This window comes from Lycium barbarum, chromosome 6 (assembly GCF_019175385.1).
Source record: "Lycium barbarum isolate Lr01 chromosome 6, ASM1917538v2, whole genome shotgun sequence".
NCBI lineage: Eukaryota > Viridiplantae > Streptophyta > Magnoliopsida > Solanales > Solanaceae > Lycium > Lycium barbarum.
In genome coordinates, this window is record NC_083342.1 from 131,238,646 (window position 1) to 131,262,013 (window position 23,368).

Here is a 23,368-nt window from a genome sequence, read left to right on the forward strand (position 1 = left end):
TATAAGGGGGAATTTATTTAAAGTTTTAATATTATTTTTAAAAGTTTTCGAGAAACAAGAAGAAAGTAAAAAAAAAGAAAAAAAGTGAGCAAGTTGAATGAGTCGCACATCCAACCAATAAGAAGTCCCCTTATCGTAACTGCCAGCTAACACTAGGGATTTCATCGGACCACGTCAAGTGGGTCCCTCTTCCCCTCCCTAATCCAACGGCGTATATTTTGCTCCGTATATCATCTTAGGGCTTTGCTTTGCTTACACACAAAATCCCAAACCCAAAGTAATTTTTTTTAAAAAACTTTTTCTATAAGGAAAAGAAAACCCTTACCAATTTATTCCATTGTTCTGCAATTGTGCAGTTTATAAAAGCTGCCCTAAAATATATCCTTCTTCCTATTTTACCCTTTTTCGGTCTCGCCGGCGGCGATCCGTTTCTCGTCGGAGCTCCGACTTATCCACCTTCCCTCTCCTCTCTTTATCTAAATTATAAAATAACAAAAAAAAGCAAAAAAGAAAATCTATCGGAAAAAATATCAAAATTTCTAGGGTTTCGGGTTTCAGTATCTAAATTTCTCAATCTCATCGAGTTCGATAGATATCGGCTTTTTTTTATTTATTTGTATGAGATTTTGTTGTATCTGCGAATAAAAAGAGGAGAGGGAAGTCAGAAAAAAAAAATAAGAAAAAAGAAAATTATTGTTTTTTTTTTTTTTTTTTTTTGGTGTTGAATTGTGATGGCGCAGGTTCAGGTGCAGCAGCAGGCACAGGGACAACAGGGTGGGAATGCAAACCCTAACCAGTTTGTGACGTCACTGTATGTGGGTGACCTTGATGTGAATGTGACTGATTCACAGCTGTATGATCTGTTTAATCAGTTAGGACAAGTTGTTTCTGTTAGGGTTTGCAGGGATTTGACTAGTCAACGTTCCCTCGGTTATGGTTATGTCAATTATGGCAACCCACAAGATGGTGAGACGATTATGTTTATGAATTAGCTTTATAAACATACTAGGTTTGTTTTGAAACTGAATTGTCTAATTTGTTGAACACGTTTAGATATTGTATTGGTAGTTGTCTAAATGAACAGCCTACGGTAAGTTCTGCATGCATCTTACCCTCCCTAGACCCGACTTGTCGGTCCAGGTATGTTGTTGGTAGTTGTCTAAATGTGGTTGAGAATTAGGGTAGAAGGTTAGTAGGTGCATGAGTGTGGCACCATTTCGTTTGGGAGAGGTATGGAGGTAGTAATGTTTGGTTATAGCGTAATTTCTTATTTTTCAATGTGTATTATTATCTGTTGCTGCATTTGTTTTATATCTTGTTATTTTGCTATCTTATTTCTATTAGTGTAAGTCCGCGTCGCTCTATCAGAAATAACCTCTCTATCTCACAAAGGTAGGGGTAATGTTTGCGTACATCCTACCCTCCCCAGAATCCACTTTTGTGATTACGCTGGGTTTGTTGTTGTAGTTGTCTAAATGGAGCAACAAGGATTCGTATGGACTACTCCAATTGCATTGAGGCATGTTGTTTTTGGTGTTCCTTGTATGTCTAGAAGTTTGGACTAATAATTGCAACAACTGGGTTGGTGGGGTGGATTGAAGTTGAGAAAATATTGGGAGTTGTGAATGAAAAAGTGTAAATCATTCTTTTTAAATATCTTTAAAGGTTATACATTGTGGAGCCTAGCGTGCGCGTGATTTTAATTCTGGAGTGTTTTGTGGTCTAGATGATCTAAGTTGTGAACTGCATCTACATTATGTGGGAGAAAGATGGTCTCTTTTTTTTTTGGTTTTTGGGAGGGAGTCCCTTTTCTTTTTATATATAAACAGTCAACCTCTTTGATTAGAAATTGTTTTTGCTGTGTGTGTGTGATGGTTTATAGCAGGACATTATTTGGCAAATAAGCTGCTGATTATCCTACTGTATTGCAACTGCAATTGTATTGCCTGCAGTGGCTCCTTCTTTCTATTAGAAACTTATAATATGTCAGTCAGACAGAAGAGAAAGTTACAACTAGTTGGATGTTTGATATTTTCAACCTTTTCTATAAGATGACATTGTGAATCCTTGATATATTCAATATCCTGTAGACCTAGAGCTCTTTTCTTATTTGAGTATAATTAGATTAATTTTCAGCTTGACTTTACACCTAGTTTTGAATTTGTGGGTGCCTGGCTGTTCGGGTTATTTGATAAGTATGTAAATGTGTGTGTATGTTCCTGTGTTGATATCTGTGGTGTTGGGGAAACTTTGTGCACATATTATGCTATCATGTCAGCCACAATTGTCTAAGTGGAATGAAGGGTAACTTTTTAACGTCCAAATCATTCTCTGATAGTATTCTGCCTATGCATCTGTTAATCTGTCAGATTTTTTGTGTCCAAACTGCTATAAGATGTACCTATAAAAATCGTTGCAAAATGTTAGTGAGCATCGCCAATAGTGACGAAAAAAGGCAGCCATCACCAATAGCGATAAGGAAAGACACATGCTTTAGCTAGTCATCCTTCCCTTTCACTTTTATGTTTTTTACTGTGTTTCTTCAACACTTTTACCCTATTTTCCGTTTGGGGCCTTATCAACATTTTCGATAAATTTTCTCGTAACAGCTGCAAGGGCTTTGGAAGTGCTTAACTTTACTCCTCTCAATGGAAAGCCCATCAGGATAATGTACTCAAACCGAGACCCAACTGTACGAAGAAGTGGCACTGCGAACATATTTATTAAGGTACTTTTATGGAATATGTAGAGAGTTTGGCTTGTTTGATGGATTGATCAACTGATTTATAGCTTCAGAAGCTTCTGTGCATATTCTCAACCTACTCTTTTTGCTTTTGTTTTTTAGAATCTGGACAAGGCAATTGACCACAAAGCACTACATGATACATTTTCTGCATTTGGAAACATTCTATCTTGTAAGGTAGCTGTGGATTCATCAGGTCAGTCCAAGGGGTATGGGTTTGTGCAGTATGACAGTGAGGATGCTGCCCAAAAAGCTATTGAGAAACTGAATGGTATGCTGCTGAATGATAAGCAAGTATATGTTGGACCCTTCGTTCGTAAGCAAGAAAGAGATATGGCTGTGGATAAGACAAGATTTACCAATGTATTCGTGAAAAATTTATCTGAAGCAACATCAGAAGAAGATCTCGAGAAAACCTTTGGTGAATTTGGTGCTATTACTAGCGTCGCAATTATGAAGGATGAAAATGGAAACTCCAGGTCCTTTGGATTTGTCAACTTTGAGAATGCTGAAGATGCTGCTAGAGCTGTTGAAGCTCTGAATGGTCACAAATTTGATAACAAAGAGTGGTTTGTAGGAAGAGCTCAGAAGAAATCAGAGAGGGAAATGGAATTGAAACATCGATTTGAGCAAAGTGCCAAGGAGGCAGTTGATAAATCACAAGGTTTAAATCTATACATTAAAAATTTAGATGACAGCATTAGTGATGACAAGCTCAAGGAATTGTTCGCTCCATTTGGCACAATCACTTCATGCAAGGTAAGTTGCCTTCTCTGTTTTTCATTTTAAAAAAATAAACCTCCAAATCTCCAATTTTGATATATGCACGTTTGCTGTTATTCAAACAGGTTATGAGAGATCCTAGTGGGGTAAGCAAAGGATCAGGATTTGTTGCATTCTCAACCCCTGAAGAGGCTTCAAGAGCGGTATGTTGCTTTAACTCTAAAATAGCAAGTAAAAATCAACTGAACATGGGCAGGGTAGAGTTTTAACTTTTAATTTCCTTTCTTTGCAGCTCTCAGAGATGAATGGAAAGATGATCGTTAGCAAGCCTCTGTATGTTGCCCTTGCGCAACGCAAAGAAGAGAGAAGAGCAAGGTTACAGGTACTTTTTTTCATCTTTCTTTGGGCTTAAACAATTGGAAAAAAAATGTGCATTTAGTTCGTCTCTGTTCAATGCTATCTCTTTTTGAATTTGTTAACTGATTTTGTAAGAGAACCTTTGCTGATTTATTGACTTTGGCACTTCTGACTGAATTAGTAACCAATTTTTTACCATCTTAAAGATTGTGTTTGTTTTATAATTCATTGAATTTCTTTTGAGTCTTTCACAACTGAGCTAAGGAAAACAAAAAGAGAGAAAGCCTTTGGGGTGTTGTTACAACTGATTTCCCGAGGGATCAAAAGTTCCCTTTTCGAAAAAGATTTTTTTTTTTGAAAACTTTATGGTGAATTTAACTCTTCTAATTGTGTAGGTATTCTATCCTCTGTAGTGACAATCAGTTATCTTGCCTCTTTTGTAAATAAGCTTTGCTCCATGCTTCCTAGATATATTGATTAGGAGGCTTTTACTAACTTATCCCTTATTTACTCAGTCCTTTACATGGTGATACTAATACATAGCATGTTTCATTGTTTGATAATGTAGGCTCAGTTTTCTCAGATGCGTCCAATCGGAATGGCATCTTCAGTCGCTCCTCGAATGCCTATGTACCCTCCTGGCGGTCCTGGTCTAGGTCAACAAATATTCTATGGCCAGCCACCACCATCCATGCTTCCCCCACAAGTAAGAAATCGTTGTGGTTATTCAGTTTTAATGCTCTCGTAACTTAACACCTTTTGAAACGTAGGGTGTCTCATTTTCTGTTTGTAGTTTCTGATATTGATGAGCGGTTCTTTATGTTTTGTTAACTAAGAAGTGGTCTCAAACGTGATGTCCTGGATTGTGGATTGTCTTTTCTGTACTTGAAGTTGGCACCTTGTGTGATGGATGTGGTTGGAGATTAGGGGATAAGAGTGGTAAATATAATGAGAGCTCTCAAGCTCCTCTATAAATTTTTCTGAAGCTCGCGAAAATATCTTTTGATACGCTACGTGTTATGCTTGATACTTGATTTTCTCTCTGCTAGCATTTTTTTGATTAAGCACCGGGTGTCCGGGTCTCTTTGAGCCCCGACTAATCCCGGGGGTGCACAGGCCCTCGGCAAGGAGTTTCCCGCAAGTGCACCACGGTTAATTCAGGGTTTTACCCCAGTCCGATGGCCCTCAGAAATTGTTTGCACCCAGTGGGTTTCGAACTTGAGACCTTGAAGGGGAGCACCCCAAGGCTCAAGCCAATTACCACCAGGCCCTCTCTGCTAGCATATTTCCCAACATTGTTTGGAAATGGTTGTTTGGATATTGCTTGCAATCTTTTGACATGGATATTTATTAAGCCTTTCAACTCAGATGCAGGGCAGATCAAAAGGTTAACTTACAGGTTCACAGGAACCCAATAGCTTTTTCTCTTCACTAATTACTTACAAATATTTGATTATTGAACCCAGTCAATATTGTACTTCAATTTGAGATTACTGTAGGAACCCATAAACTTCAAATTCTGGTTCCGCCTCTGAATTCAAATGACTATATTTTTGATGTGAGTAGGAGGCTTTATTAGGCCGAGGAGGGTATTGCTGAGTTGCTGATACCCGGTCATTACAACTCAGTAGTTTTGGAGGGTGATCTAAAGAGTAAGGAGGACGCTAAGATAAACAGAGAAACTTCAAAAAAGATGAGAGTGAAAGAAACTTGTACTTTTTTGTGTTCATTTTCCTGTAGTCAAATCGCACTTAAATTCTGCCTTTCCGTGAGTCATTGAGGATGCGTAATGCCAACTGGAACTATTTACCCAAGCTAATTTGGGATTTGATGTATTGCGGATAGATTTGAAGGGTGCTCATCTACTTTTCTTTTACTTGTCAGGCTGGTTTTGGATATCAGCAGCAACTTGTACCTGGAATGAGGCCTGGTGGGGGACCTATGCCGAATTTCTTTATGCCCATGGTTCAGCAAGGGCAGCAAGGCCAACGTCCGGGTGGCCGACGTGGAGGTGCTGTTCCATTGCAGCAAGGCCAGCAGCCAGTTCCACTGATGCAGCACCAGGTTTGTGGAAAATTTCGTTGTCCTCTATGTGGTGTTTATAGAATTGCTCAAAGTTCTTCATCAAAAAAATTGCTCAAAGTTTGATTTCATATTAGATGTTTCCGAGGGGGCGTGGGTATCGATATCCTCCAGGACGTGGCCTTCCTGATGCTGGCTTTCCAGGCGTCGGTGGTGGCATGTTCTCTGTCCCATATGATATGGGTGGCATGCCTGTGCGTGATGCAGGAGTTGCTCAACCAATTCCAGTTGGGGCTTTGGCTACTGCTCTGGCTAACGCTTCTCCAACAGAGCAAAGGACGGTATGGTTCCCCTTCTATAGGAGCTAAAGCTGATCCTCCATGAACATGGAAGGAATTGTCACTTTAGTTCTCCTCTTCTGTTTTGCTGTTTCATCACCATAATTATTAGCTTGAGCTTCCTCTCTAAAGAGATGAATTTTAAATGGGTTCTTGATAAAAAATAAAATGGGGTCTGGAAACAAAGATTTTATAGTTAAAATACTTGAACACCTGATAAGTTGCACCTTTTAACTCCTAGCTTTTGTGATGTCCGAACTAATTTATCCTATTAAACTGAAATAGTATCTAGAGTTTGTTAAATATAAGCTATTGCATGTCAATGTCGTTTTGGTTCTACTTGTGGGTAGGTTTGGTTCCTATAAACTGAGGAGCAGAAGGTAGTATGCTGGGTTTGTTTAGTTCAACGCAGTGAATTGTGAAATGCATACTAATAGCACCAAATCATTCCAAATTTGATGAGACATTTATGATTTTTTTCATAGCTCCAATCTTTACCAAGCAGCAGAGATAATTTACTCAACCATCCCTTCTTAAACTGTGTAACGTAAAGTTGAACCAAATTTTACAAAATGGGGTGGAGAGTGGATTTTTTGAATACCATTGAAGACATACTTTTTTTTCACAGCACTTAACTTTTGGAGGATGAGGTCAGAATTCTCATTGAATTTTCCTATATGCCTCTCTTTTCTGTCTTGTTTATATTCTTAAGAAGCCTATAACGAAGAGGTGCATCCAATCCTATGTTACTTGTTCTGTACGTCTAAATACCAACAGAACATTAAGAGGTTGAAACTAGTAAGTGTTGACTTTGCTTTACTTTCCCCTTTGGATAATTGCTATGGTTTGTCTGCAGATGCTCGGCGAAAATTTGTATCCCTTGGTCGAACAGCTTGAGCCAGAAACAGCAGCCAAGGTGACTGGTATGCTTTTGGAGATGGACCAGACAGAGGTATTGCACTTGCTTGAGTCTCCTGAAGCCCTGAAAGCCAAGGTTGCAGAGGCGATGGAGGTTCTGAGGAATGTTCCTCAGCAGCAGTCCAGCAATCCTGCTGATCAGTTGGCTTCATTGTCACTCAATGATGGTCTGGTTTCTTAAGTTAAAAAATATCCCGTTTGCTTCACCAACAAATACTAGTTCGTTTCTAGTGTGATTTTACTTCTGGATTTTCTTCACTTAGAAAATCGCTCTTGCATTTTGGTTCAGTTTGGTATTTGTTGGACAACCGGTTTATCAGAACCTTTGAGCTGGTACTTTTATTTATGGATTTTTGATAGACTTTGGATTATTTTCTTGGTTGTGCATGTTTGGTACATTTGCATGCGGAAGTAGTAGTGAACTTGATAATTTGGTTGTGCTTGTTTGGTACATTTGCATGCGGAAGTAGTAGTGAACTTGATAATTTATTCCATTAACCTCCTCGGGGTGAGGGGATCAGTATTCGGGTGCATGTTCTGTGACTGCCGTTTCAACTTCTGGTGTAGTAGTTTTACTAGCGGATGCAAGCAGCTTTTGTTTTTTAACCTAATATGTTCTCTTCCGTGTAATTGAGGTAGTAAAAACAACAAGGTTCTCTTCCGTTTACCTAGTTTGTATTAGAGCCCGTTTGGATTGGCTTATAAGTGGTCAAACCAGCTTATAAGCAGTTTTTTGATTTTTTGTGTTTGGCAAAGCAGCTTATAAGCTAAAAAAGTGCTTAGAATGAGCCAAAAAAAAAAAAAGTTGGGATGGCCCAATTTATTTTTTTTGGCTTATAAGCTGGTTTTTGGTCAAACGAGCTTATAAGTCACTTTTTTTAAGCTATAAACCAAACGGGCTCTTAGTAAGCGAATGGTATGCATATTGGGTTCCCTTAGCCGTACTATCAGTGACACCTTATGACATCTTTATAGACATTATCATATTCAACATTTCTCGATGTCTGTTAACTCTTGATATAAATAATTTGGGTAAATCTTTTGAGCAATCACACACGTTAGCGGAGTACTGCACTTAAAGATTGTGATAGGTCGTCCACTGCCAGTAAAAGTTTACCGTTTGCTGCCTTCACAAAAGTTTACTTTTCACATAAATGATTGAAATGTAAAATAAAAATAATGAGGCTGTCTAATGTCAAAGTGTGTCTCATTTCCGTTTACGCGTTTTTTCCTTTCATCTCAAGCTTGAAGCTGCCCAGTAGCCAAATACAAGATCCCTTTTGCTTTCTCAGATAACTCTAGTCTCCAGCACAATAGTCTCCGTTCCAAATGTCCGAATAAGAACAGCAAAGCAAAAGGTTTTGAAAGGAGCAATATTTATTAAACGGAAAAGGCTCAAATATGTCACTCATCAATAGTTTGGCTCATTTATGCCATCGAACTATTAGAAATGGTTCATTTATGCCGCTCATTAATAGTTTGACTTATTTATGCCATAGCAGTTACCAGTAGTGGAGCCACATGCATCCAAGGGGTGTCGACCGACACCCCATCGCCGAAAAATTATAGTGTAAATAAGTAAAAAGAGCTTTTCTTATGTATATATACTATGTGTTGAACCTCTTAATTTCATTGTATATTTACAATACCACATATGACACGTGACCTTCAATTAAAGGTCTACGTCGTTTAATTAAATCAGCCTAAATTTAAATCTCAAATTAATAAAAAATCCGACCCATACACCCGACCCACCCACAACCATCTAATTGGAGGTCACATATCATATCTGGTATTGTAAATTGACGTTAATGAAAAATGACATAATTGAATCATTTTGGTAACGGCGATGACATAAATGAGCTAAACTATTGACGAGTGACATAAATGTCATTTTCGATAATTCGATGGCATAAATGAACCGAACTATTGACGAGTGACATAAATGTCATTTTGGATAGTTCGATGGCATAAATGAACCGAACTATTGACGAGTGACATAAATAAGTCATTCCAATAGTTGGATGGCATATTTGAGCCTTTTCCGTTTATTAAATATAAAAGGTCTAAGGAAGCGTACAACGGTCTGGCACCTCGAAGTATATCAAAAATGATCATTTGTTCGTAACTATCAAATAGTGCCAAAGACGCTTCTTTACCAAATTCTTTTGATTCTCTATTGTAAAACTCCTCCAATCCCTAGGAAGCAACCATCAGGACAACATAGGGGTACAGAGACTCGACCTGAAGGCAATCACCTGTTTCCTAATATACATTTTGGCAACTTGCAAGTGATAAATTAGAAAGGCATATCAATCGACCTTTTCCTTCTTTCTCATACAAAAAGGAAAGTGCCCAAAAAAAAAAAAAAAAACTAGACAAACTAGAATTCCCTGAAAAATTGAATCACTAATTATGTCAGCACGCAGTACAGTACATATTCACAAGTAGTAAATATTACTAATAGAGAAACTGCTCAGAACTAATACAAATTGGTTTCTCTAATTCCAAAAGGCAAAATAATAATCCATTTGCAATTTGTTCAGCCTCCTCCAACCCGACCTCCAGAACCTTATTGAGCAGCTGAGGATCGTGACTGGTACAAACTTTAAGCATCTTGCATAATACCACGCCTGTGTCTTAGTCCTACATCAGCAACCTCCTGGACATCCCCGTTCAGTATAGGGATCTCTCCTTCTCTGGACACTTCTAATTCATTTTGCCTCTGAACTACCTCTTCCCCAAAATTATGAAGTCTACGACCAACCAAATAACGGTCATCGCGTATAGAATTGTGAAGATTGGTGAACCATACGTGGAAACGCTTTGCACAGAAACAGAACAGACTGAAGCCAAGACAGCCAATCCAAGCAAATCGGTAAACGGCAGAGTTCACAAGCAAAGGGTAACCAAATACTGGGAATACACCCCTGGCCAAAACGTATGGGACACAGAGTGCTGTAAGCAGCTTCATGATGATAGGAAAGACTATCTCCCGAAGCACCCAAAAGCCTTGCAACCTAGAGAAGCCGTTCTCCCTCACCCTCTCAAATTTCAGTCGCCAGCTCTCATCCATCAGTGGCATCATATGATCTAGCATCACCTGTTTTGCACAAGTCACGTTAAGAAATTGGTGGTGTATAGATATGCCAATGTGAAGTAATTATTTGCGTTTACGCATAGAAGGGATACTCAGACGTCAAATGACTTATCCCTATTAGTGAACAGTCTCCACATAGATTGTTAAAAATGTTCCACTAGAAATTTTCTTGTTATTGCTTCGTTCAACCGGGCATATGAATGTTTTCAAACGGATTTGGGCTTGTAAACATCTGGGTGTACTCCCAACAAGCTCAACCAGTTCACGTTTTGAACTTCAGCATGGAATAGGAGGTCCCAGGGAAGGAATATTCGTCATAATTAAACAAAGTGAAAACTGAAATCGTGCTCCACAGTGAAAAGTTTTACTTCAAATGAACAATATGCAGAAATTATAGGGGGAACAGGTGCAAATCAACCATCAATTAACAGCCCAGTCCACATTTTTTTTGTTTTTTTTGTTTTTTTGGAAGAGGTTACAAGATAAGCACAAAAGTCTAAGAAAATGCTCTAGGACAAAAGCGTGTAACACCCAAAGATTCAGCGAGGAATTAGAACAAAGGTTCAACCCCCCACATCAGTCTTATGAACAGGAAAAACCAAAAGCTTATAATGCAGGTAATGTAAATAAACTATAAGACACTTACCAGCCTGGTCCAGATCTTTAGGAAGATTAGTCCTAAAGCCCAATCTTGATAAAGAAGAAAGACTGGACTTTCGTCAATGGGGACTCGCATTGGCACAATGACCAGAAGTTCAAAAAGCAGTCCAATCAACACGGGGATGATAAAGATCTGAAGAGAATCAGCAAATAAATTAACCGTATGAAAAAAGATCAACGTGCAAGTACTGAATCAAAATGGAAGATGCCATTACCCATATTGATAATAGTGCAGAACTCTTCAGAACAATGACACACCATTTCCAAATTTGGTTCATCAAAACTGCAACCCGCCGAGTCCTAATTTGATCAATTGAGTACCTCACTCCAGCAATCGCAGTCCAAATGGCATAACTTCCAATTACAAATGCATACAAATCTGAGAAGTAAAAGCAACAAAAGGTCAGCGTTTTCATTGTCCGAGTGAAGAACAGAAACCAACTTGGACTAGGTTGACTGCAATACCATTGCACTTGATTCCATGTGTTATTGGAAGCAGCGGTAGGGAATTGAAGAGCGCACGTCCAAGTGAAATTGGTACAATTATCAGGGCAGAATTAAAAAGGAGGAGAGTCATCCACGCCACCACCAGCAACAGCACAATACGGAGCACAAAGGCGTACCTGCTAAAAGAAGTTCCTAAACAACATAAGAATCTTGCTAAAAGTTTTTTTGAGGTCAACGTAAGACAGAGCATCACCATTTATGACTTAAATCACTTGATGCTACAGAAAATAGCCAGATCAGCTATGATTGAGCTTAATAGCAATTTCGTCCAACAAAACAAAATTAACAAGCAAAGGAAAGTTAGTCATATATGAGGGTCCAAATGAAAAAATGAAGAGAAAAGGAAGGCACTAAAGATCAAACTTGTTTTTGTTTACATATAGGATCACCCTAACTCTGACAAATATCAGAACCCAAAAGGGAAAACTATCTATCTACTCGAAGGATTAAAAATGAGTGTGACCTGCCCAAATAGAATGAATATGACATAAGTACAAAAAAAGTCAAATATAATAAATAGCTAACAAACAGGACACTTAATCACACTAGCGTGCTTTATGCTTAATAATGGAGTCTAGATACCGCAATAATCCCTTTGTGGAACTGACTGAATAGCCTACACATGAGTGATTAGTTAGCTAAATACCAGTCCACAGCAGATCCTAGTCCGACATACAATTGCCAAATATGCTATGAAGACTGAATTGTTACCTTTCTCAAAAAACAACAAAAAAGAAGTATACTATGAAGACTGCTCGTTCAGCTTATCTAGGAGGTCTTTTATTTAATTTGCATTCGCACATTTGGAAAGAGGCTAAATTAATACTCCTTCCATCCGAATTTATATGACTTCTAATTTGTGAAGCCAACAGGGTTTGAAACTGTTAACTGACAATATATATTTTATTTATCAAGGAAACTGATAATTATTTATTCTATACAACTTCCTCAATTTCTAAGAATTCAAAATTCACTTAGCTATTCCCGTATTAAACTTTGATAAGATGTTTTATCAATCAACCTAACAACCATCCTTCAACAATCAACATTTGTCTCTACAACTATTATTGGACTTTTGGTCCAACCAAACACTATTATATAAAATGAGACAGAAGAAAGAGTTTCCTCACAAATTAAAAAAAAAAAAAAGAAAAAGAGGCTGATCTTCATCTTCTCCTGAAGCAGACCTATACTAATTGGTTTTCAACATATTAGCGAGTGACGCAATTTGCCAACATAAGAAATGAGTAATATGTTCATTGTGCAATAAAACAGGACTAATAAACATGGAGCATAGTTCAACTTACTCAGGCTCCGCCTGTTCTTCAGTGTCATAGTCTTCTACTAAGTTGGCACCAGCTCTTACACGCCTAGCTCTGTTATCGGGAGCAAATATCAAGGCCCGATCTGGTACGCCATGTGGGACTTGAAACCTGTCCTGCCTTCCTTGGTCACCATCGCCATTCTCTTGTCCACCATTATCCTCGGGTCGGGGCAGTAAGAAATCAGTTAGACCAAGAGCCCAGCCCACTGCGGTAAACCAATAGCGAAGCAGAGACTTGATTGTTGTACGCAACTTAAAATGCTCAATTGCAAAGGGTATACAGATTTGGAAGAGAAGCATGTCGGCAGGTATTTCAGTAAATGGATCAGATACACTGCAAAGAGAACAATAATTCTGTAAGTTAACGAAAGGGATGAAAGCTCAGAGCTCGAATTCACATACCACGTACATATTGAAACCAAAATCAATAGGGATCGAGTAGGAAACAATCTTACGAGATATCGAGCGGGAAAATGGATGGAGCAATTCGCATGGCAAGTTTGACAGGCAGATACACGAGCATCACTATCAAGCTTCCATAGACTGCAACTGATAAAAGAACCCGACGAGCATGCTTATGTACAGGATCATCTATCAAATCACGGAATGGGTTGTAGTTGGGATCGGCCGGATCTCGAAGAAAGTAAAGCACCCCAGTACGCAGGACCTATAAAAAGAATGTGGTAAATTAGTAAAAGGAAAAGTTAGCAATAATAAAGATTGGAAATGGAGGAAGTCTAATGGAAATTTTACCCCTCGAAGAAGGCTAACAAAGATACTTATTTGTAGCATGTAAACAATCCCTACAACCCAGTGAACTAATGAGCTTGCCAATGGAGATACTGAGAAGAATTCCACTCTCTGTGTGATGGACTTCCCAAACATTCTAATGGTGCAAACATCCAACCACCATCCGCACATCAAAGGGAAAACCCCAAGTTCAATGACAAGGAGGAAAGCAACCTTAATCATAGTCATCAGATGCCTCATAGCTGCTACAAACTGTCTAAAGAGGGAGGGGATAGTTTCTGCAATGGAAGCAATACCATAGAATCTTCCCAACGTCAAAGGCTCTCCCCTGGTGTACCGGATTAAAGCAACTATCCCAAGGTAAAAAAAGACCAGAGAAAATATAAATATGTAGCCAACGGCAAGAGTTGTCACATCTGAAAGTCGGGATGTTCCAACAGATGACCCTTTCAAAAGATCAGTCGACACTGCTGTGCTGGGATTGTTTGCTGCCTCACTCAATCCAGTGGCATTTGCTTTTAACATTTCTGTGACTTGACCAAGCAAACTGCTGTCTTCATTAGCAGGAGTTAGATTTGCAACAGCAGTCCATGCACTCTTCAAAGTAATATTGGCCAGGGAAAGTGCTGTTTCAGTAAGTGGCATAACAGTTGATAATACTGGATTGCTTGCAGAGGATAAAAGCCAGGACAAATAATAAAGTATAATTCGTCCTAATGTAAAGGGAACAAAGATCACAACTCCAAGGAATATCATATTACTGGCAAGAACCTGCACATAAGGCAAATCACCACATATCAGTCTCATGTTCAGCTAGCAGACAACAGAAGCAGAGAAATTGAAGCACACAACAGGAAAAATGTGGTCTTCTGCAGAACAAGAGCTTAGAGAGCACGAGAATATATTAAATGACTGCAGTTTTTCACAGTAAAAAAGAAAGGTCAAGCATGAGAAAGGTGGCAGGTGAGAACAAGAACGTACAGTAAATGCATTTTCAACCAGATGAAACACAGGACCCTGCATGCCAACAAGCTCATCAAAAGGTACATCCTCGGCACCATCAGCATCATCCAAACCATCAAACATCTGTTCGACATGAGCCTCAAGCCGTGCTGCCTGCATCTCCCAACGAGCGGCAACATTTTCTGCATTTCTCCGGATTATCTGACCAGCTCCAGCAATTCCCTGCGCACCATTTGCATCTTCCCCATTTCCATCAGCAGCAAAATTTCTGTTTGCTGGAGCAACAGGTCTTCTTGGAGCACGGGCAGCATTTCTATCCCCATCATCTTCCCTGTCAGCTTCCTGCCCCCCAAGTTCGCGCAAATGTCTGAAGTAATCCCTCAATGAAGTTGCCCCAAGAAAGATGAAAACAATGCTAGCAGAGAGTAGAAACCCATGCAGACAGTCGGTAAGAATAATGGTTGTGGATAAGTGACCCAAGAATAGTCTATGAGCTTCTCCAAAACTTCTAACAAAAGCCAACCGCCATATCCAGAATGTAATGAACGGTATTATGAGCAGCCATACAGAAAGCACAAAGCTAAGACGTAGGAAAAATTGCAGGACATGGCAGGCTTTCATTGCCATCCCAACCACAAACTCTTGAAAAGGGAGCCTAGACGGAGCGTTCTCAGCATAAACTGGTGAAAATGAGAATGCATGTTTGCATACCTACGTTTACATAAAAGAAAATAGTGAGCCCACCAATAGAGGGATGACCCTAGATGCGATAGAAAACAACAAGCACTCTTTCAATAGCTTGCTCTGTGGTGCAGTATCCGACCACAATAACAACAACAACAACAACAACATACCCAGTATACTCCCACAAGTAGGGAAATCATTTATGGTCAATCTTCATAAAAAGAGAAGCATTATGGTCAATGTTATGTCTTAAGTGATTCTCTAATCATACACACTTACAAAAGTCACACAATTACATATTGCTCATTTTCATTTAATAAGTACAATTATAAAATTCAAATCACAACTTTTATTGATGAGTACAAACCACAATGCATCACTATGGCTCAATCCCAAAATAAGGCCGCTATAAGAATCATCATTATCCATTTCGGTCCATATAGACCCGTTTCATTCAATATCCAATAATTTGGTGTCAGCTAATCCTAGAAATTCTTTATCTTTTCTATACAAATTTCTAGTAAAATTAAAAAACCTCCTACCGATGTTGGATCTAATCTAGACATACCATCAAGACTAAGCCTCACCCCAATTAGTTGATATCACCAATACAAACCTATTGTGCTGTACTCTTTGCATAACCTACATATATTTTCACAGATTGTAGCCTTGTGATATTCTTTTTTGATGACAAGGGAACCCGCAGCCGCTACCCTTTGGGTGCGCACTTGGTAAACCCCGCTCCTGTGTAATAGCCCGCAAACCACACAAGAGAGGTAACCCACACTAGGCAAGCCATGTGCTACGAGCTCGACCCAGAAGGCAAATCTCTTGTTGTCGTAGACAGAGGGTTTCGAACCTGTGACCTCCATTATGGAAGCCCCATGCTCAACCAACTGAGCCACCCTTGCGGTTGTAGTCTTGTGATATTACTTCATTCCCTATGATTTTACGTCTAGCTTGTCCCCTTTTAAAGCCTTAAATCACCGCCAGTTCACAACTATGAACCGTACAAGCCAAAGGATATGGGAGTCTATATAAGACATGACTAAATCATTTCAAGAAACATTCCCTTATTCATCTTTTGTGTGTTACTTACACAGTCAAATGTGATCATTTCTGATCTGGTTTAATCTTGTATGACGTACTTCCGTCTTAACTTCCGCATTTACAACACTTCAGACCTTAAAACCCCAAAATTCACTCCCATATAACATTGTTGGTCTTATCACCATTTTATAGTAAGTATACTCCAAATTATGACATTCCCGTGATACTCCTACAATTCAATATCCTGCTGCAATTCTATTGCAAATATTTCATCTAACATACCATTCTCCTGGAACATAAATCTTAAATATCTAGATTGTCAACATCTAGGCACCCAATTCCATCTTATCTCAACCAATTTCACTCTTCTCATGCCGGCTAAATTTGCAATTTATGTATTCTATCTTACTTCTACTTACCTTAAAACCCTTATTCTCTCGCATAGTCTCCATATAAAGTTCTAAAAAAAAATAAAAAATAACGTACTTCTCCATACTTCTTGGTTTTTATTAACACCCTCGCTAGTTTCATCCCTAGACACATTGTCGTCTGTAAATAGTATACACCATAGGATCTCGTCTTGTAAAATGTAAACTATCTTTGGCTCAACCGTTACTAGGATAATGTAAACTATCTCGTCTAGTATAGGCTCAAATGCTCAATGGACAACTTGATGTAAACTCGCTGTTACAAAAAAAAACTAGTTTGTACCTCCTAATAATGTTCTCTCACTTACGATGGCTCCTTGTGCATATCCTTTATGGTATTTATATGGTTAAAATGACTTCATCTCTTCCCCACCATCCATCAAAAGACTTTTCTTGACACACTATCATATTCTTTCTTGACACCCACCCAAAAAAAATCTCCATCACTCGTGGTGCCCTTAAATCAATGCTATATCACTCTTAAAAAGTTTTATCAAACAACTCATAAAAACTCAATGCTATTAGGTAAGTACAAACTAATTAGGAGATTTTTAGTCATCTATTTTGGAGACTATATTTGATAACAACCTGTTTGACAGTCAATATTATACACATTACTTACATTATCTATTTTAAAAAAAAAAAAAAAAGAACAGTATTGCAACCATTGCATATATGATATACCAGTCGCATTCACGCACAAATGTAACTCTCATTATGGTTCTCCCCATCTCCACCCGGGTTTCATCTTAGCATCATTCCAGATGATCTCCTAAAAGTATAATATATGAAAAGTAGAATGCACTCAAAGTATGAGCCTGCAACCTTATAGATGGCAAGAAAATGTTCTTTAAGCTAAACCGGACAAGAGAAGCAACTAAACTATATGAAGTGTGTCAATGATGTGGCAATCCTGTTCATACCTTGAAAAAGAAGAGATATAAATCTATAAGTAAGAAAAGAAGATTGCAAAAAGACCAAAAAGATGTTGAAAAGAAATTGTGTCAAGTGAAAAATCTATTTGTTGTTGTAAGCAAACCATCAAATTACTACTTATTAACCTATTAAAACTGAGCTCGCAAGGCTGCACCAAGAAGATTCCAAAATTGATATGATGATCTCTACTTCCAGGGAGGTAGAGAACAGCAAACAACAGTTTCGATCATCATTGAAAAAACATGTTAGATGGTTAAGAATCTTTTGATATGCTCCATGCGACTAATGTTATCTAGAATTAACTACAAAAAGAAAAAGATTATAGAGCCTGTTTGGATGGGCTTATGCCTATAAGCTGTTTGCAGCTTATAAGCTAAAAAAAATAAGTTAGGGTAGTCTAACTTATTTTTTTTGGCTTATAAGCTGTTTTCAGCTTATAAGCTGCTTTAGATAAGCTAAGTCAAATGGGCTCAATTATTTTTTTTGAGCTTATTTAAAGCACAAAATGACTTTAAGCTGGCCAGCCAAACACTCAAAAAAACTGAAAACAGCTTATAAGCAACTTATAAGCCAATCCAAACGGGCTCATAGTATCCACACCCTTTTCAAAATCAAGGTCACCACCCACGAGTTAAATTAGTTTGTCTCACTCGAATTCGCCTCATCCTTTAGCTCTAGTTTTAGAGAACTCTCAAACCCATCCTTCATCTTAAAGAGACATTACCAAGTGAAACAAAATGGGTAGAAACAGAGCTAAACGGATAGAGAAGATTCATATAGCCGACAATTAGCTTGAGATTGATGCGTTGTATTGTTGTATTAGCCGCACTAAAGCTTAAACCTAATTGGTACATGTCTTAACTCAGCTTTTATCAATTATTTGTTTGCAAAAGCTTGGGACAAAGTGAAAGCAACACCAAGATTAAGAAACAATTGATAGTGGATAGATAACACTAATTGGTACATGTCTTATTTATGGAAGAATTGAAAAGTTAATTTGGTTGGTATTTAAAGGCGAATTTTGATAAGAAGAAAACCTATTATCCCCTCTTCCAAAGAAGCAAAATAATCAGTAGATAGGAGGTTATGAAGGTCGCGGATTAGGGTAGAAGGCTAGTAGGTAGTTGAGCTTTGTCACGCCTATCCTTCCATAATCCATACTTGTAGCCGTAGTATTACTCTTCTGATTTCTTGTCCTTTGCATTCTATTATTATCCGTTGTTTCTTGTATATCAATTATCAATTATCTTGTCCTTTAATTTCTGTTATTATCTGTTGCTTTTCTTTGAGCCGAGGGTCGATCGAAAACAGCTTCTCTACCTGTACCCTCCCCAGACCCCACTTGTGGGATTACACTGGCTATGTTGTTGTTCCAAAGGGCCAAAATGAAAGACCCAAGATTATACGAATTGCATAACAAGAAACTTAAATTTAACCTAAAACAAGAAAATACAGAACAGATTTCGGATAAAGAAGTCACCTCGCATTGGCGAGCGTTACTGTGATTAAGCCATTGAAGCAGGCAATCTTGATGAACAAACTTGATGCTACCACTACAAGCACATGGATACCGTAAGGGATTATCGGGTTCACCAGGGTTCCTACAGATCCGACAAACATCCTCTTCTTCTTCATCATCATCATACCTGCTGGCCGACAAAACATTATTCAAATCCTTACCCGAATTGGAAGAAGAAGAAGATGCAGACGGCGGCGATGAAGACGAATTCATCGTCGCATCGGCGGAGCGTGCAATACCCTCGCCGCCACCGCCACCATCGTTGGACGCCGCCGTTGCGATCTCCATCAACGATCGTCAGGGATTGATTGACTGATTTCGATCTCTCCGCCTAGGGTTTTTGCTGATGGATTTACCTGTGGTGCTTGGTTCCAACGGGATCAAGGATCGAGGACCAAGGACTGTCGGTTATTTTTATTATTACTATTTTGTCCTTCAGAATTTATATATACGCGTCTTCTTTTTTTAAAAAAAAAAAAATTCAAGATAGTACGTGTTTGGATATTTTGCCTCTAGATTTTTGGTTGATGCAAACGAGGACTCGGCATTTACTAGCACATTTTAGTCGGCGAGGAGTTTCGGATATAACGCGGCACAAAGTGATTGATCAGTATTGCCTTGGAACGATGAACACTGGGACGGTAGGACCCCGTAGAATGCATATTTGGCTGGCCCTTGGCAGTAAATTTTGGATCAAATTTTAAAAATTTATCTTCAAAAGTGTGTTTATTCATAGATTTTAAAAGTCTACCTTCAAAAAGGTTTTAAGTTAAAAAATTGATTTAGTTTTTGAGACTTTCACTTATAAAATTTTTAACTTTTTCAAAGTAAAATGCATGTACAAACACAACTTTAAAAACTTAAATTTTCAAGTTTCAACTTCAAATTCCATGACTTAACTGGTGAATGTTTATATTATTTTTGGTTAATTTTGAACGTGAATTCCTAGTTACTAGATAAAATATGAAGTATTCACTTAATAATAAAGCAAAATGATAACAAAATCGTTTTAGTTTATGTGATTTTTTTTTTTCAATCATTAAAAAAAAATATAATTTTAAATTAAAAAATAATAAATTTTAGCATCTCATTTTATCTTAATAGCAAATTTTGTAACCATACAAATGAATGAGATATTTAATTACCAGTGGCTAACAAAAATTAATGTATTTCCGTTTTCATTAATGAGACAAAATATCTGTTATACGTAGTAAACGAGAAGTGTGTTAAGAAAAAGTGACACACGACTCGAATTGGGCCAAAAATCTAGATCAGATCCTTCTTTTGACTTTCACTGGGCCAAAAAATTTGGGCAGTATCCCGCAATCTAAGCGGGCCATAACTTTGTCTCTGTCTAGCTTGCACAACAGTTATTGGGCCCAAAATTCATCACTAACCTATGGTCTATTTTCACTGTAGTACAAATTCTACCAAACTGAGAAAGCAAAATCTACTTGGATATTTGGTAAATGAGGCTAATCAAGATGTCATTTCCAGTTATTGAAGAAGATTACATAGCAAGAGGGCCTATACTAGATTCAGATATGTTGAGTTTAGAAATTTATGGTTTGTATTTACTAAGTGAATTTTTAATATATACATACATATATAACACAAAAGCGTGCTATTAGTTTTCACCTAATCGCGAGTAGCTGACAAAGAGTAATGTACTTTAGTTCTGATTAGTGGCTTAAATAATATGTCATACGTCAGTGGCGTACCCACATTGAAAGATCTGTTGCACAGGAACTCATCCCCTTTGCCTATAATACGTATTTCTTGCAAATCAAATCCCTTTTTATTTTTATTTGGGCCAAACTTCTGTGCTGCAGCCTTCAATCTTAGCGGGCCATTACTCTGTCTCTGTCTAACTTTCACAGGGCAATTTGCAGGATTGGCCTTCGCTGGGAGTGGTCTTTAATTTTCGTCCCTCAAATTGGTGGTTTTTAATTTTTACCCTCCACCTTTGCAAATTTTGTCTTAATTTGGATGGATAGATTTGCGAAATTCTGCCTCAAGACAGAATTTTGCAAAGGTACAGGACAAAAGTTAAAGTCTACTAATTTGAGGGCCAAAACTTAAAGACCACCAATTTGAAGGCTAAAAATTAAAGATCACCCAAAATGAAGGACAATTCACGCCTAAAAAAGACTTTCACACCACAGTAATTGGAGTGTTTTTGTGCGGATTGGCCCTCAAATTGGTGATCATTAATTTTTGTCCTTCGCTTAATATCATGAGGCTTGGGGTTTGAATCCTGACTCAGTAAAACAAAATAAAATTGCAAGGCAGAATTTTGCAAAATTTCAACTGGGTAAAAAAAAAAAAACAATTGCCTTAATGCAAAACTCTCCCTTTGAAGTCAAACTCTACCTTAAGGAAGAGTTTCAAACTCTGCCTGAAGGCCTAATTTTACTATGAAACTCTACCTTGCGAATTTTTTTTAATTTTTGACTGAGCGGGGGTTCGAACCCGAAACCAAAAAATTTTAGCGAAGAGCAAAAATTAAAGACCACCACCAAATAAGGACAATCGTGCAAATTGCCCGTAATTGGACCCTACATTACAACTGATGGTCTATTTTCATTGTAGCACAAAACTACAAATTCTCCTCTACCAAACTGAGATTGCGAAATCTGCTTGGACATCTGGTTAATGAGGCTAATCAAAGACGTCATTTCCCATTATCGTGAAGATAAAGAAGATAGGATAGCCAGAGGATCCATACTAGATTTGGTTTACTGGTTGGCAATTTATTATTCATATTTATATAGCGTTTGAGCCAAAATAACTTGATTCAGATGAACCTATAAAATACACATTGGAAATTGTATAATTATCTTTATAGTTGATCAGCACGCGTATTGATCACGCTGGTAGTTTATTACTGAACATCTATATTTGATTTCATTTGATTTAACCTATGTCACGGAGTCAATATTAACAACAATACAAATATGGTGATGTGTTGATGATAGTGACTTCATTGACTTGCTTGTACGATGTATATAATTAAGGTGAAATATGCTGATAAGTAAGAAAATAATATAAGCATTCTACACCTAATTTTGTTTTCATCCGTTGACGTTTGTGTGCACCAAGCATATGGCTTATTTTGTCTATTAGTAGAAGAGAAGGTTATCAATTTTGTATTGGATTGCGACATTTTTAAACTTCATTACAACAAAAATAATAATTTTAGCAGCATTTATTTAGTGGCAGTAAGCTAATTACCGCTATATTCACTAAATTAAACTATTACTAGATATTTAGAAACGACATGATAGCTTTGGATAACAATCAACTTAGCACAGGAGGATTCAGTATTGAACATTATATTCGACCGTGCATGCCATCAATAGTTTTGGATCTCTCTTTCATACACTCTTAAAACTCCAAATTGCTTCTACTCTTCTTGCTTTGCTCGTGCTCTGCAAGTTGTAGAATTTTCACTACAAGGCGTACTCAACTTTTGGCAATTCTTTATTGCAAAACCTTGGGAAAGTGAAAGTAGCACCAAGATTAAGGTGGGTTTGGTATGGAGAAAATATTTTTAATTTTCCTATAATTAGTCGGTTAAAATAATTTAGAAAACACTTTCTCTAGGAAAATAAATTTCTTCAAAATCAAGAAAAATAATTGTCTAGGTGGGAGTAGGGAAATTACAAGTTCCACAAGTGGCATTTCAAGCTCATTATCTCCCTGCAATACCCAACCGCACGCCCCACTTTGAACCTTAGCCACCCCTTGACCACCCCACCTCACTCCCCCGGCCATCGACCCCTACTCCCCTCCCTAATCCCATAGTGTTTCGTAGATTACATAAAAATGTCTTTTTGGAGAATATGTTTTGCTTACTTACGAAACACTAGAAAATAAGTAAATATTAATCAGTTAATTTCTAAAAAAATACTTTCCACAAAAGCATTTTCTATGGAAAGCATTTCCCTTCGCACCAAACACACCCTAAGAAACAAACTGACAGTGGATGGTCAACACTAATTGGTAAATGTTCAAAAGTTAATTAATTTGTTTAGTATTTAAAGGTAAATTTAGATAAGAAGGAAACCTATCATTTCGCTCGTGATGACATTATGTGCTCTATAGTACTCGTTGTGGTGTGTTACCTTCCTAAATAATCGAGAAGGAATAAAATGGTATGGTTTTTAAGGCAATACACGTGAATTTGATCATTCCTCGTTTCCTTAAATTATTGGCCATAAGAAAAAATAATTATTATTTTGATAGGACTAATCACAAATTCATTAGTAACTCAACGATTGAAATTTCAGTGATCATCTATGAATTTGATTCGAAAATGATGCATCATAAAAGCAAAAGTAGCA

At 37.8% G+C, this 23,368-nt stretch overlaps 2 protein-coding genes across 3 annotated transcripts; one reads left to right on the plus strand and one right to left on the minus strand.

Annotated features, from left to right (window-relative positions):
• Window positions 1-309: 309 nt before the first annotated feature.
• On the plus strand, window positions 310-7,460 carry LOC132599022 (polyadenylate-binding protein 8-like). Its single transcript, XM_060312220.1, has 9 exons — window positions 310-966; window positions 2,610-2,728; window positions 2,846-3,502; window positions 3,592-3,669; window positions 3,759-3,848; window positions 4,392-4,529; window positions 5,708-5,887; window positions 5,983-6,186; window positions 7,040-7,460. The coding sequence occupies exons 1-9, from the start codon at window positions 732-734 to the stop codon at window positions 7,280-7,282; spliced, it is 1,944 nt and encodes a 647-aa protein (XP_060168203.1). The 5' UTR covers window positions 310-731; the 3' UTR covers window positions 7,283-7,460.
• Window positions 7,461-9,398: 1,938 nt separating this feature from the next.
• Window positions 9,399-19,500, minus strand: LOC132599023 (probable E3 ubiquitin ligase SUD1). Of its 2 annotated transcripts, none has more exons than XM_060312222.1 (9): window positions 18,984-19,500; window positions 14,424-15,116; window positions 13,446-14,213; window positions 13,148-13,359; window positions 12,676-13,026; window positions 11,327-11,484; window positions 11,077-11,240; window positions 10,848-10,994; window positions 9,399-10,204 (listed from the first exon to the last, which is right to left on the minus strand). In XM_060312222.1, the coding sequence occupies exons 1-9, from the start codon at window positions 19,308-19,310 to the stop codon at window positions 9,710-9,712; spliced, it is 3,315 nt and encodes a 1,104-aa protein (XP_060168205.1). In that variant the 5' UTR covers window positions 19,311-19,500; the 3' UTR covers window positions 9,399-9,709. The 2 variants fall into 2 exon arrangements, with proteins under 2 accessions (XP_060168205.1, XP_060168204.1); XM_060312221.1 differs by having other exon boundaries at window positions 11,327-11,487; window positions 18,984-19,490.
• Window positions 19,501-23,368: the final 3,868 nt, after the last annotated feature.